We start from the raw sequence: 15,672 nt of genomic DNA on the forward strand, positions 1-15,672 counted from the left end.
GTGCATATATTGGTTAATCAAGGGTAATTTCATTAGATTTATATCCTTTCTACTGTTGTCTGTAAGAACCTAATCTGTATTGGCATCCTAAAAACTTTGTTTTTAGGATGCCAATTATGTAGTAAATGAAGACATTACCTTGCTAAAATGATATCATACCAAGAAGCATATTTTAAGCTCTTTCCTTAGCATTTACATGCAAATAGTATTAAAGCATCCTTTCTGTAAATAGCTGATAAATTGCAAGCTAAGTTGTTTAAATACAACTTATTTAAACAACTCTTTTCTTAATGTTGGCTTGGCATTTATCATTATTCATAACAAATAATTAATCTACAATGAATAAACAAATAACTAGTTCTTCATCTACCCAGTATACTTCATCCTGTTACCACTCCGTTTTATAAAATAAACTGAGAAATTGTATTTTTGGAATTACAAATAGCTCTCCTGAGCAGCCACGGAATACGGCTTCTGATCTGATAATCTATGATTAAATAACATAAAGCTGATCAAAATTTCATAGAGGATTTTAACAATGGATGACAATTTCTAATGTTTAACACAAAAACAAAAATGGTAATCACAATGGAAGCAGTGAGTCACTAGCAAAGAAAATTCACAGAACAGCTTCTCACTCAATTTTTGTTGAATTATTTTTGCCCAACCCGATTGATGTCAATAAAACTATACATGGTGAGGAAAATTATGCGAGCGTTCTTGCCACTTCAGAAAACCATAACCAGCCAACCTGTTGTTGACTGGCTGTTTTTCATTACCACAATACATCTACTTGCTAATCATGCTCAGTTAAGTTATTTTTCCACTAAACCAGAACTGTTTTAAAATAATACCTCATATATTCTACCTTACTCAATTCTAATGACTTCTGACTACCTAGTTCCCAAATATTGCTTAATAGGCAATCATTTAGTATTAAATTTACTAGTATTAAACAAAATAGAAATTCTCAGCAGTACTCCTAATCCACACTTATTAGGCATTATGGATATTTTTATTATTTTTTTTTTTTGTAGTTATTGGCACATCGGCTTCTAGAGCCATAGTGCACCTCCCAAAGTTTTTTGCAGTACTTTTATCCAAGCCCGAGGCGGGATTCGAACCCACGACCTTCGGGTTGCCAGGAAGGTGCTTTACCCACCCAGCTAGCCCGGTCGGCACATTATGGATATAAAACTGTGGATGCTGCAAACCTTTTGTTCCCCAAAATAAACTTGCAAAATGCAATGTTGTTTGTGAATTCTATTAAAGTGATTGCTATTGTATAAATAACATTTATCTTGCTATAGGGAGAGGAGGATTCATAATTATGAAAGTAATTTTACTATGCTCACCTTTTCTGAATCTAAAGACTGCAACCTTGCTTGAAGAAGAGGTAGATGTTTAGGATCTGATGCAATAATTTCTTCAAATAATTCTTTAGATGCTTTACCCTGTAGCCTTTAAAAAGAAATTAATTTTCTATGAAAAATTAATAGACTGTAATTCCAATTAAATCACAAGTGAAAAGTTTCACATACACATTTCCATACCTGCCAACTTTTAGAAATTGAAAAACAGAAGACTTTTAACAAAACAGAGATCCAGATTTCTTGCAAATTATTGCATGTCATATACTGTATTTTAAAGTTCTTTGCTTAATTTATTTTTAATGTTCTGTTCAATTACTATGCAATTGAAGAGAACAAAATTCAAAATCTTTTTCAAAATTTTGTTGATTCCTCAAACTCAGCAAAAATTAGATTACAACTCAGCTGTAATCTAATTTTCTTTTACAAACAAATTATCTTAAAAAGACAAAACATATTGAAACTAAATCCTTTTCTAACAAAAAACACAACTATAATACACAATTGTGATAAATAAGTAACTCAAAGTTCTAATCACTTGTGGGGCATATATATTTTTTTTGTGTTTAGCTAAGGAATTTAACATTGCAATCGTTACAGTATAGCATAACTTTATAGTGCAAGGTATATTGTTTGTTTGTTTGTTATTTGGTTTTTAGGAGCATTAGCAACTAAGGCTGTATTGCTCCAGGGATATGTGGTGCTCATTCCCTGACGTTTCTGCATCCTCCATATTTGGTTGTCACAGGCTGGAACCCCAGTCTGATCAAGAAGCGTACTGCTGCTCCTGCCCACCTGGCTATAGAGGCACCGAGTGTAAGGCTGTGATTTTAAAGTTCTTTGCTTAATTTATTTTTAATGTTCTGTTCAATTACTATGCAATTGAAGAGAACAAAATTCAAAATCTTTTTCAAAATTTTGTTGATTCCTCAAACTCAGCAAAAATTAGATTACAACTCAGCTGTAATCTAATTAAGAGGTACAACTAGATAATATAATACATGTATCGCTGCATTTAGGAATCTATTAGCTTAGTGTAGTATTGTCAATAAATTAAATTTATTAATCTTATTAATTTTCATTGTTAATCAATTAAATTGTATTTAACTGCAAATCATGCTGCAGACTAGAGCAGCAAAGTAATGGTCAGAAAGTAACGAGTGCGGTGGCTCAGGAACAATTGAAGAGGGCCATTCTCCAACACATCACAGCCTAAAAATATTTAGCATTAGCAGAGGCATACGATGCAAAAAAGCAAGATAAATGCAGCATCAGCAAAAAAAAAAAACCTCTCATTTCACCCCCCTGTTCGTTCCAAATACCTGTCCAGCTCAGCCTTAAATTTATTCAGGCTATCAACTTCCACAACAAAAGATGGAAGTCTGTTCCACCAATCAACTACCCACTGGCTAAAGGCAAACTTCCGTACATCCATCCAACAAATGTCTTTCCTCAATTTGAATTTATGCCCTTTCAGGTGATTATTGTGAACAGAGGAAGAATCTCATCAGCATTGAGCATGCTCAAACCATTCAAGGCTTTATACACCTCAATCGGATCACCTTGCAGGTGCCTAGTTTCCAGACACTGTAATCTGCAAAACTTAAGCCTTTCTTTGTAAGAGCAACCCTTTGTTCCATTCACTAATCTTGTTGCCCTTCTCTGCACTCATTCTAACAGCTCAACATCCCTCTTAAAATGAGGCCTCCAGATCTGTATACAGTATTCAAGGTGTGGCCTGACCTTTGCCTTACACAAGGGGATAATCACCTCCTTATCCCTATTAGAAAAATTTCTGTATATCATTGACAAGACACCATAGGCTACTCTTGCAGACCGTCTGAACTGTTCAGAACATTTCATATCTGCCTGCACAATTAGCCACAGGCCCTTTTCCTTCTCTACCACTATCAGTGTAGTACCACAGAGTTGATACATTACTCTGGGGTTACTGCTTCCCATATGTAGTACTTTATATTTGTCAATGTTAAACTTCATTTGCCACCACTCAGCCCATCTGCTCAACTTTTCTAGATCCTGTTTGAGCAGCGTACTGTCATTAGTGTCCTTAACAACCCTACCAACCTTTGTATCATCTGCAAACTTCGACATTAAGCCTGATATACCATCATCAATATCATTTATAAATACAGAAAACAACAATGGACCCAACACCGATCCCTGAGGGACTCCACTAATAACAGTCCACTAATAGCAGTGTCCATTGATTACCATTCTCTGTCTTCTCCCACTCAACCATTCCTTTATCCATAGCAGCAATTTGCCTCCAATGCCACACTGCTCCACTTTGTGCAGCAGTCTTCCATGTGCAACAGTATCAAAAGCCTTTCTATGATCCAAATATATGATATCGAAGTTATTCCCTAGAACCAGTTCCTTTGTGACCACATCGTAGTATCCAATCAAATTGGTCAGACAAGACTTCCCCTTAACAAAACCATGCTGTGTCCGATCTATAACTGAAGTCTTGTCTAGATGATCCTGCAGTGCTTCCTTAGCCAGTGCCTCCATTAATTTTCTTGGAGCAGAAGTTAAACTCACAGTCTATAATTACTTGTGTCAGCCTTTGATCCTCCTTTTTGAATTGGGGTCACATTTGCACGTCTCCAGTCCAAAGAAGCTCTCATAATTATGGATAAGGGTTTGCTTACTTCCTTTGCTGCCTCCTTTAATATAACTGAATAGATCCCAGCCACCCCAGGTGCCTTTTTGTTTATCTTCAACAATTTATCCTCCACATTCCTCTCAGTTATTACAAAATTATCTAGCACACTGTCAGAGTATAATTCACTTCTGGCATTCCCCTCCCTGAATAACTCCTCATGTGTGAATGTAGATGAAAAATACTCATTTAGTTTGTTAGCCACCTGAGCAGGATCATCAACAGTTGAACCATAATTATCCACTGGACCAATCTGATTCATCCCTTTCCTTCGAGAGTTTACATACTCTTTGCTGTTTTTCTTTGCATCCTTTGCCAAAGATTTCTCATTATCTGCCTTTGCCTCCCTAACCTCCTTTGTGACTTGGTTACAGACCAGCTTATATGTATCATAGGCTTCCGTGTCACCCATTAATTTATATGTATTCCATGCATTTTTCTTCTCTGCCATACATCTCATTAGTTCATCTGGCATCCATTTAGGCCTAAACCTTGAACAATATTTCTTAGTTGGTATGTAAAGCCTAGAATCTTCCAAGATTAATTCTTTGAAAGCCTCCCATTTTGAATTTGCTGTTGGTAACATCATCAGTTGGTCCCACTGTATAGAATTTAAATACTGTTTTAGACCACCGTAGTTGCCTTTACGAAAGCAAACACCCTTCCCTTTACCCCTGATCGTAGTTACCTCTTTGAGTAAATCCCACTTCAGCACACTGTGGTGTGCTGAAGTGGGATTTACTCAACACCTCAAATTCATCAAATTTATTTATCAAACTCCTAGCACTGGTGTATACACAAGTATACATGCACCTGTTTCTCTTCTTAGCTAGCCTAACACAACAGATATGTTTACTTGTACTGCAATGACTTCCAGAAGTCTCTGAAATACCCTGCATCTTGTTTTCCAGGCTGCTGCTCATTCCAATAGAAGCAGTGCAAGAATCACTTTCACCTCTGCCAGCTGCTACTGTGAATTTATTAGTTCGAGTATCTCCCAAGCAAGCAAGCAGTTTTCTGACGCACCTAACACTGCCTCGATAGCATCAGCAAATATTCTTGCACCCTTTCTATTTAAGTGTATCTCATCCCTGTAGAAGCAGTCTCCTGTTAACAAGTACAGACCAGGCTGAAAAAAGTCTACCCCTTGAGCCTTGCACAATTTTTCCAGGGCCAAATTAATTGACAAGGCTCTCATCATATACTCCCTCCTATCGTGTCTGGGCAGAATTGCAGCCACTTTCAAATTCATGGCTTTTTTTCAACAGTGACCTGTACTTGTTAAGTAATTCTGCCGGTTATGTTGTTTGTTATTTGGTTTTTAGGAGCATTAGCAACTAAGGCCATATTGCTCCGGGGATATGCGTTGGTCATTCTCTGACCTTTCCGCATCCGTATTTGGTGGTAACGGGCTCAAACCCCGGTCTAATCAAGAAGCGTGTGCTATGCATTGCTGCTCCTGCCCACCTGGCTACGGAGGCGCCAATTCTGCCAGTCTCCTACTCTTAATATCATTAGTGCCAACAATATCAATTTTTGTGCGCCCTTAAAAGATATCTGCTGTACGTCATCAACCTTTGCCCCTGGCAGACATACCCTGGTCCTGTTCCACCTATCCTTTTTACCTACCATGTTTCCCATTTTCTCTGACAACAGAGTCACCAACAACTACTAGTTACTGTTGGCGATGGGAAATGTGCAACTTGTGAAATGTTTGCAAGACCTTTCTGGAACAGGACATGATTCAGACAAGGAGGATGTGCATGCTAGGTGCAGAGAGTGTGAAGAAATTGGTGTTCTAATGGGCATTTATGAGAGTTTGAAGAATAGGGTATTTGCCCTCGAAGGAATTAAAATGGGGGGCTCATCAAGCTCTTAGCTGCCTAACTCAATGTCACAGCTCACTCGCTCACTCTTGTGCATCAGCCAACACAGCAGCAATTTTCAAGGCAGAATGTGCTGGTCCCACAAGAGCTAGATGATGTTGTAGGGCAGATATCATCTTTTAAGGGCACAAAAAGTGATATTGTTGTACATGTTGGCACTAATGACATTAAGAGTAAGAGATCTGAGAACTTAATAAGTATAGTGCAATATTGGTAAAAAGTTGTGCATTAGGATTGAATTCGAAAGTATCTCAATTCTGCCCAGGAGTGGGTATATGTTGAGAGCCTTTTTGAATCAATTCAGCCCTGGAGAGACTGTGCAAGACTTATGGGGTGGAATTTTTCTCATCGTGGTCAGTGTCTGTTAACAGGAGAGACTGTTTTTACAGAGTTAGGGTACACTTAAATAGAAGGGATGCAAGAATATTTATTTGCTCATGCTATCAAGGCAGTGATAGGTGGGTTCAAAAACTGCTAGCATGGGGGGGGGTACACAGACTAATAGTTTAATTAGAGCCACAGGCAAAGGTGAAAGTGATTGTTGCATTACTATTATTGGTACATGAAGCAGGCTGGAAAGCAAAGTGTCACTGGGATTTTAGGTCCTGGTGTGGGTCATCATAGAACAAATGAATACACGGGCAACTAAGAGTAAGAACATGTGCATGTATATTTGTATGTACACTAATGCTAGGAGCACTGTAAATAAATTTGATGATGAAGTACTGAGAGAATTGTAGGAATAGGGGAAACATGGTGTTACTCAGACATAAGATAGGCTGAATTTGAATATGGGGAGTACAACGTATACAGAAAGGAATTCGTAGGACAGGAGAGGTGGAGGGGGTTATGCACTTAGTTAAGAAGAATATTAAATCTAAGGCAGTGCATCCAGTTGCCTTGGGTGATGAGTGCAATGTTCAGTCAGTTTGGTGTGATATAAGCTGGGAAAACAAAATTGAGATTAGGAGTCATTAAACCTGTAACACAGGTTTAATGACTTTGACGAGTATAACAAACAGCTATACAGAAAAAGAGTGGGCCAGCAAATCAGAATGTCTCAATGGGGGATTTTAACTGCCCAGATTTTGACTGTAATTCGTGGATTGGTCATTCACATACTAGCAAACTTTTCTGGATTTCTTGGATGACCGTTTTCTACAGCAGTTCTTGATCTGGTTATCAGCAGTGATTCTTCAGGCATTAAGAATCTGCAGATAAAAGACCTACAGTGTGGCAGTGATCACAGTGTACTAGTGTGGAATTAAATTAAAGACATAACTACTGTCAAGGGTGGAGGGAAAGGCTTTTGCTTTCATAAGGGTGAATACAGTGGTCTCAGGCAATTTTTGAATTGTGTGCAGTGCAACCAACTGGTGATGTTCTTCCAGTCACATAGTTCCCTGAGGAGCTGTTGAGTTTAATGGCACACAGGTTGCTGGGTCCATACTGTGTCTTTCTAATGGTGAATATGAACAAATAACTACATTTTATAATATACTCCTATTCGATTTAGAAACATAAATAGTTGTTTTTATTAGGATCATCACCAGAATCTGCAATAAATTTATTGATGACTGTGTATTAGCAATTGATTTAACGGTGTTTAAGCGAATGTTTTAAAAGTGGGGACAGTCCACTAACAAATGGCGAATGGTCAGTTGTACTTGACATGTACATTGGGGAGTGCTGTCATTAGTTAATAGATACAGGTGAGTATGCCCAATCTTTAGCCTTCCTAAAATTGTTTTTTCTTATCTGCTTTCCTGAAATCTGGAGAGCTGCCACAGCTTTGGTTCTGGTTTTATTTGGTATAGTTTATTTCCTGGATAACCTCTCTAGATTAGTGACCAGCTATTCTAACATGCTTTATGGATAAAATGTTTATAATCAGTATATGGGGTCTGTAAAAGAGTAGTATCTGATTGTTTGGCTGAAAGATCTGCTCTTTCATTTCCTGTAGTAGTAGTAGTAGTAGTAGTAGTGGCATGTGATGAAAGAAAGCATGTTTATGAGCTTATGCAGCATCAGCCAAAAAAAAAAAAAAAAACCACACCATTCCCTCCAAATTGCCTGTCCAGTTCCTTCTTAAATTTATTCAACCTATCAACTTCCACAATGACAGATGGAAGTTTGTTCCAGCAATTAACCAGCCACTGGCTAAAGGCAAATTTCCGCGCATCTATTCTACACCTGTCTTTTCTTAATTTGAATTTATTACCCCTTAGGTTCGTAATCTGAACAAGTGGAAGGATCCCATCAGAATTCAGTGTGCTCAACCCATTCAAGGCCTCATAAACCTCAATCAGATCATCGTGCAGGTGCCTAGTCTTCAGCCACTGCAATTTGCAGAACTTAAGCCTCTCTTGGTAAGAGGATCCCTTCATTCCCCTCACCAATCTTGTTGCCCTTCTCTGTACACGCTCAAGTAAATCTACATCCTTCCTAAAATGAGGCCTCCAGACCTGTACGCAGTACTCAAGGCGTGGCCTGACCATTACCTTATACAGAGGGACAATCACCTCCTTCTCCCTGCTAGCAAAATTCCTATATATCATTGACAAAACCCCATGACCTGCCTTGGCAGCCTGTCTGCATTGCTCAGAAAACTTCATATCTGACTGCACAATTACTCCCAGGTCTTTTTCATTTTCTACCACCTTAAGTGTAGTACCACAAAGTTGGTACGTTTCTCTGGGGTTACTTCTACCCATATGCAGTACTTTGCATTTGTCAAGGTTACACTTCAGTTGCCACTTCTTAGCCCATCTGCCCAAATTATCTAGATCCTGTTGCAGTAGCACACTGCCATTACTGTCATTAACAACCCTGCCAACTTTGTATCATCTGCAAACTTTGACATTAAGCCTGATATACCTTCATCAATATCATTGATAAATATACAAAACAACAATGGACCCAACACCGAACCCTGTGGGACTCCACTAATAACATTAGTCCACGAAGAGCAGCACCCATTCATTACTACCCTGTCTTCTCCCACTTAACCATCCTTTTATCCATTGTAGCAACTTACCCTTAATACCATTCTGCTCCAATTTGTACAATAGTCTTTCATGCGCAACAGTGTCAAAAGCTTTCCTGAAACCCAAATATATGATATCAAAATTATTTTTTGCATCCAGGTCCTTTGTAACCACATCATAATATCCTATCAAATTTGTCAGACAAGACTTTCCCTTAAAAAACCCATGCTGTGTCTGAATTATTGCTGCAGTCTTGTCTAGATGATCCTGCAATGCATCTTTAACCAGTAACTCCATTATTTTACCCGGAACAGAAGTTAAACTAACTGGTCTGTAATTACTCGTGTCACCCTTCGATCCACCTTTGTGAATTGGGGATACAGTTACACATCTCCAGTCCGTGGGAACCTCCCGAGTCCAAGGATGCTCTCATAATTATGGCTAAGGGTTTGCTTAGTTGCTTTGCTGCCTCCCTTAATATAACCGGATAGATCCCATCCATCCCAAGTGCTTTTCGTATGTTTAACTTCAACGATTTCTCCTCCACTTTGCTCTCAGTTATTACAAAACAATTTGATAACCTTCTGCCATCTTCAAACCTTAATAATTCCTCATGTGTGAATGTAGATGCAAAATACTCATTCAGTTTGTTTGCTATCTGAGCAGGATCATCAACAGTCGAACCATCAATGTCAAGTGGACCAATCAGATTCATCCCTCTTCCTTTTAGAGTTATATAAGTAAAGAAATCCTTGCTGTTTTTCTTAGCATCTTTTTCCAAGGATTTCTCGTAATCTGCTTTGGTTCTGGTTTTATTTGGTATAGGAAATTTCCTGGATAACCTCTCTAGATTAGTGACCAGCTATTGTAACATGCTTTACGGATAATATGTTTATAATCAGTATATGGGGTTTGAAAAGTCTGTAAAAGAATAGTATCTGGTTGTTTGGCTGCAAGATCTGCTCTTTCATTTCCTGTTATTCCACAATGACCTGGAATCCAGCAGAATGTCACTGTTTGGTTTGGCTCATTACATGCAAGTAATTTAGAATGGATTTGCTTTATTACAAGGTGAGAGGAGTTGGCATTACTATTTATGGCAAAGATAGCACTGAGTGAGTCAGTGTATGTTAAGGCAGACAAAATTAGAAGTTGAGTAATGTGATCTGGAGCTAAGTTTATAGCATAAAGCTCAGCAGTGAAGATACTGCATTCTACAGGTAATGAGAGAGAAGTGGTGAATGACAGGAAGATTGCTGCAGCACCTACTTGGGTCACAGTTTTTGATCTGTCTGTATAGATCTTACAGGCCTGTGAATTAGAAGCAGAGTGAGTTTCATGTAACTGTGCGATATTGAAGGGAGACAAGGTGTTCTTTCCCCACTGTTGGAAATAGTCATTGTAAATTGCAGTCCGTGATGGATCAGGCAACATCACATCCTGATATATATTGTCGATTTATATGTTCCACGTTTGAGTCTGTTCTTTAGGTCTAAGTGCAGCAGGTCTGTTTTCATTTGGTTTACTATTGTAAAATGACTCCCATTCGGTGTTATTATTATTATTATTATTAGCCATATGGTGCAAGGAAGCCTGAGGCTGATGCTGCACCAGCCAAAAAAAAATTTCTGAGTTACCCTGTGTGTGTGTGTGTGTGTGAGAGAGAGAGAGAGAGAGAGAGAGAGAGAGAGAGAGAGAGAGAGAGAGAGAGAGAAGTAGAAGGAAATCACCAAGAGAGAGAAGAATGATGATACCCAGCTGAGGACCCTGGGTGTGCCAAGCCCATACTCACCAGATGTGAGCCCCTGGGGTTGTACAGAGATCTCCAACTAGGGTGAGAGGGAACACTGCGGATTTTTGCAGCATACATCAAAAGCAATGTTTTCCTCCGAAGATGTAAGGGAGGTTCTGAAAGCCCCTAGAGAAACTCACAGCACTGTGCTGGATGGTATTTAATTGCTCTAAAGTTCTCATCCTCACAGAGTCATACATTGGAGAATCGTAGTCCAAACGGGACCTGATGAGAGCTCTATAAAGACGGATAAGGGTATGTCGATCAGCGTCCCATGACATAGATGACACAACCGAAAATGATATTCATTTTCTTCAAGCACATAGTTCAAAGATAAGACACATGTGCTTGTAAGTTCAGTTTTCTATCTATCAGGTCAAGAAAACGGATGGTGTTAGCAAGAAGTGGCACATTTTTTATTTTTAGCTCAGGATCAGAATGAAGTGATTGTAGTTTGCAGAAACATGTGGTTGTGGATATCTGTTCAGCAAGATGGTATCCACTGCGTAAGGTCCAGAATTCTATTCTGTTTAGGGCAATTTGTAACTGTCTTTCGATAGTGTTCATACTTTGTGATTGGCAGGATATGGTGAGGTCATCTGCATACATGTATACTTCAATATTTTTTGAAGATCTTCCAATATATTGTTGACCCTAATTGCAAATAAAGTTGGACTCAGTATGGAACCCTGTGAGACACCCTCTCACATCTCAAAATGTGAGATGTTGGTGGTGTTTTGATATCGGACTTGAAAGGAATGTAACTTTAGAAAGTTCTGAATGATTTGAGGGAGATAGCCTCTCAGCCCTAATTGATGTATATCTTTGATGATGCCATGTGGCATCAAATGCTTTCTTAATATCCAGGTTTACCATCATGAGATGCTGTCTCCCGATGAAGGTGCTACATATGTTAGATTCAATTTTTACAAGTTAATCCAGGGTGGACTTGTTTTTACAGAAGCCATATCAAGAAGATTTTGGGAGTCTAGAATCCAGGTGAGCCTTATATGCACCATCCTTTCGAAGATTTTGCCCAAACAGCTAGTCAATGATATCAGTCTGTAATTCTCAACTAGAGATGGATCTTTGCTCAGTTTTGGTATGGCACAAATATAGGAATGACACCATGAGTGAGGGTATGCATTTTCTGAGAAGATGCAGTTATAAAATAGCAATAGTATGTATAGATAAGCTTCACACAAATGTTTCAGCATACTGTAGTGAATGTCGTCAGGTCCTGCTGCACTATTTGGAGATTTGTTTAAAGATTCCTTGAGCTCAGCTAGAGTAAAGGGCTGGTTATATGGAAGTGAGAGATTAGTTGACAAATTCAATTTATGATGTTCTTGATTAGTTTTAATGTGTTGAAAGAAAGTCACATAAGAGGAAGAGGCAGAAATATAGAAAGATCTGCTAAAGCATTTGCAATGTCAGTATAGGTCTTGCCCATTCCATTGTATTACTGGAGACTGTAATGGTAGAATTTTTCCATTGAGAGCTTGTATTTTTTCCCATATAATCCGAGTCAGTATTTTTGTTAATAGTCGAGGCGAAGTTAATCCAGGAGTCATGTTTTGCTTTTTTTCCTAATTTGTCTTGCTTTGGCTCTCAGTTTTTTGAAAACAACATAGGTTGTTTTCAAAAAACAACCTATGTGGTAGATTGGCAGTAGTGAGGAATTTGCAAGACTGGTTTCCAAGCACGGTTTTTTTTTCTTATTTCGCTTTGGAGCAATCTTCATTCCACCGCTGGGTTTGGTGTACCCATTTGCACTGGTCAGATTTTGGAATGGAAATTTTGGCTGCCAATAATATATGGCTGGTAATGTGATTGGTTGCATCATCAATATTTTGTTGCTCTATGTACTGGTTGTCGAGTAGGAGGACACAAGTGGAGTAGTCTTTCCAGTCTTGGAATTTATGAAAATTCCAAGAAGTACGACCTTTAGGGCAGGACACGACCTGTGTTTGAATTGAACTGATTATAGGAAAATGATCACTGCGGAATGGATCATTCAGCACTGACCATTCCATGCTTGGAAAAAAGAGATGCTGAACATATGGATAAGTCTATGGCTGATGTTAGTACCTGTAGGTAGTTGAATATGAGTTGGAGAGTCAGAATTTAACAGAGTCAGGTTGTGTTTATCCAGGAATGTTTCAATTAATTGGCCTCGTACCCATGGTGGAAGATCCCCACAATGGGTGGTGACTGTTGAAATCACTGAGTAAATGGACAGGAGGTGGCAGATGTATGATAAGATTGTCAAGTTCAGTCTAAGAGCAAGGATAATTCAGGGAGATATAAATGGATGCAAGGGTTAGCAACATTTCATTTCCATCCAAACTACTACAACTTCTAAGGAAGTTTGCAGTTAGAGATATCTTGATGGTACTGTATTTTTGACAAGAATAGCTACTCCTCCATGAGCAGGAATGCCAGAATCCCTCTAGACTAAATACAGTGCCATTTTTGAATTTCAGAGAAATTTGTTGTGATAAAAATGTTTCCTGTAAGCATACACCTAATGCATCAGTTTGTATGAGTAAATCATTCTGGTCATCTGTATTACTACATAATGCTTTACAGTTCCATTGTAGGAATTTATTCATTGATTGGTTTTATTTGAGGAAGATTAAGCTGACTGTTTTTTTCTGAGAAGGCTTCTGTCTGTTAGTTTTTATTTTTCATTTCTGGGAAATGTTGAGTGTCTATGGTATCATTGGCATGTAATTCTAGTACTCTGTAATCATCTGATTGAACATCAATTTCCATGTTGCCATTGCGTGTTTTCACTTTTTTCTGTTTTTTAACAATACTTGATTTTATGATCTCAGGCAAGGTTGGGATAGCATCAGTTGGGATACTGATTGGCTTATTGCTTGTTTCATTGACTGTAGGTTTCTGATTGCATGTTAACACAATTTTTGCCCAGGTGGCAAAGGAAATGATCAGTTCTATACAGACATCTATTTGGGTTGCAGTTGAGCGGCTGTTTCTGGTAACCGATGCATATGATCGGCTAGGCATGGTTAGCGGCACTTGCTTTCTTGCTTCAGGGTATGTGACTTTATGCTCCACTTTATATTTTTGGATATTTTTGTCTGTTTTCCAAAGGGCACACGCTTTAGAAAAAGCAGGATGGCTTCCATTAGAGTTTGGGCAAGTAGGAGTGGAAGCTGTACAGTCTCCTTGGGAATGCTCCTTTGAGCCACAAATAGGAGACACAGCATTGCCTCAGCATGCTGTCTGAGAATGGCCGTACTTCTGCCACTTAAAGCAGCGAATGGGATTTGGAAGGTCAGATCTTGCAGTTTAGGTAACAGAAGATGGAAGAGTTGGAGTACTGAACGTTCAAAATGATGGATGGTTGGTAGTTGGTTGCCATCTTTTTTGGTCATTATTCTCTGTGCATGGGTCGCTTTTTGTTCACAGAGCTCTTGTACTATTTCTTCTTCTGAGACGGTAAGTTCCATTCGCCGATAAACACTTTTAGAGGTGTTTAGAGTATTACGGGGCGTAACCGACACCGGAATATTGTGAAATATTGTTAAATTTTAACAATTTTTCTGAATGACTTTGGCTTGGAAGCTTCAATCAGAAAATCTCCAGATTGGGGACGTTTGACCATTTTAGGAGATCCAACAACTGAACATTTCTATATAGCAGGTCCTCATTAGAATGCGATTCGCTATAATGCTGTTCTTATATTATAACCCATATGACTATAAGCTGTCACAAATCACTATAATGCTCTTTTATAGATTGCATTTTTGGCATATTTAATGAAATCGTTTCATTTGATGGAGTCGATAGCTTGAAAATGAATAGCAAAACAGCATTAAAATGTCTTCCATGCCGACTTGAGAAATTTTCCCACACTCTTTGATATTTTCTCGCATTCTAATTTAATTGCAGTACAGTGACTTGTTACGTAGTTCCGAGATTAACGTTTAAAAAAATGATCAAGTATATTGCTTATAATATTTGCGTTATATGCATTTATCCGAAGTCTAGTCATCACTTGGTACTGTGTTAGACATTGTCTGTAAAGGACAGTTTACTCAAACATTGTATCATAATTAATGCAACCAACACAATTACATTTATGAAGAGTTAATAATAGCGGATAAGAATGAAAAAGCAACAACGTCTGGACACAGACGTTGTTGCTTTTTCATTCTTATACAGCTTTTTCATTCTTACACAGCATGAAGATTATAAATGTAAGAAAAAGACTGAATTTGAAAATTAAATTAGGAGTTTTGAAGCGAATCGATTCCTGTCAACGACAAGCGGATGTGTGCCATAATTTAGGACTGGCAAGTTTAACTGTAAGAACAATTATAAAAAATAAAGAATTAATTTTAGCAGCGGGAAAGACAGCTGCAAGCAACTAGGGCTAGGCCGGCTATTAGGATTGAAATGGAGAGACTTTAACTAATTTTATTGAAGATAATATCCAATGCAGAATTCAGTTAAGTTAAATATTATAAAAAAAAAAAAAAAAAGAGGGAGAGAGAGAGAGAGAGAGAGAGAGAGAGAGAGAGAGAGAGAGAGAGAGAGATTAGCCTATATGATGATCTGAAGAAAACTCACCTAAAAAAAAAAAAAAAAAAAAAAAAAAAATGTGGAACCACTTAAAACTAGTAAGGGCTGGTTGAATAGATTTAAAATCCAGAGAGAAGCCGCAAATGCAGATCAAGGAGCCGAAACTTTCAAAAAAGAACTTGTTAAAATTATTGAAAAGGAGTATTATGTGTTATACTTCTCAACAAGTTTTTAACATAGATGAAGCAGGAATTTTTTGGAAATGAATGCCTAAGAGAAGTTTCATATTGAAAGAAGAAAAAAAAAAAAAAAAACATGCCAAGTTTCAAAGCGGCGAAGGATCGGTTGACTTTATTGTTGGGCGGTAATGCTGCAGGGGGATTTCAAATTAAAATCCCTT

General features: G+C 38.2%; 1 protein-coding gene across 1 annotated transcript in view; it reads right to left on the reverse strand.

Moving 5' to 3' along the window:
• TppII (Tripeptidyl-peptidase II) overlaps window positions 1-15,672 on the reverse strand; it is a 647,643-nt gene that overhangs the window by 69,527 nt on the left and 562,444 nt on the right. The window contains exon 26 of the mRNA XM_090387764.1: window positions 1,356-1,461. Coding sequence (XP_090243890.1) covers window positions 1,356-1,461 — 106 coding nt within the window. The remainder of the gene's footprint in view (window positions 1-1,355; window positions 1,462-15,672) is intronic.

This window comes from Mastigoproctus giganteus, chromosome 13 (assembly GCF_048544385.1).
Source record: "Mastigoproctus giganteus isolate SK-2022 chromosome 13, ASM4854438v1, whole genome shotgun sequence".
Taxonomy (NCBI): Eukaryota; Metazoa; Arthropoda; class Arachnida; order Uropygi; family Thelyphonidae; genus Mastigoproctus; species Mastigoproctus giganteus.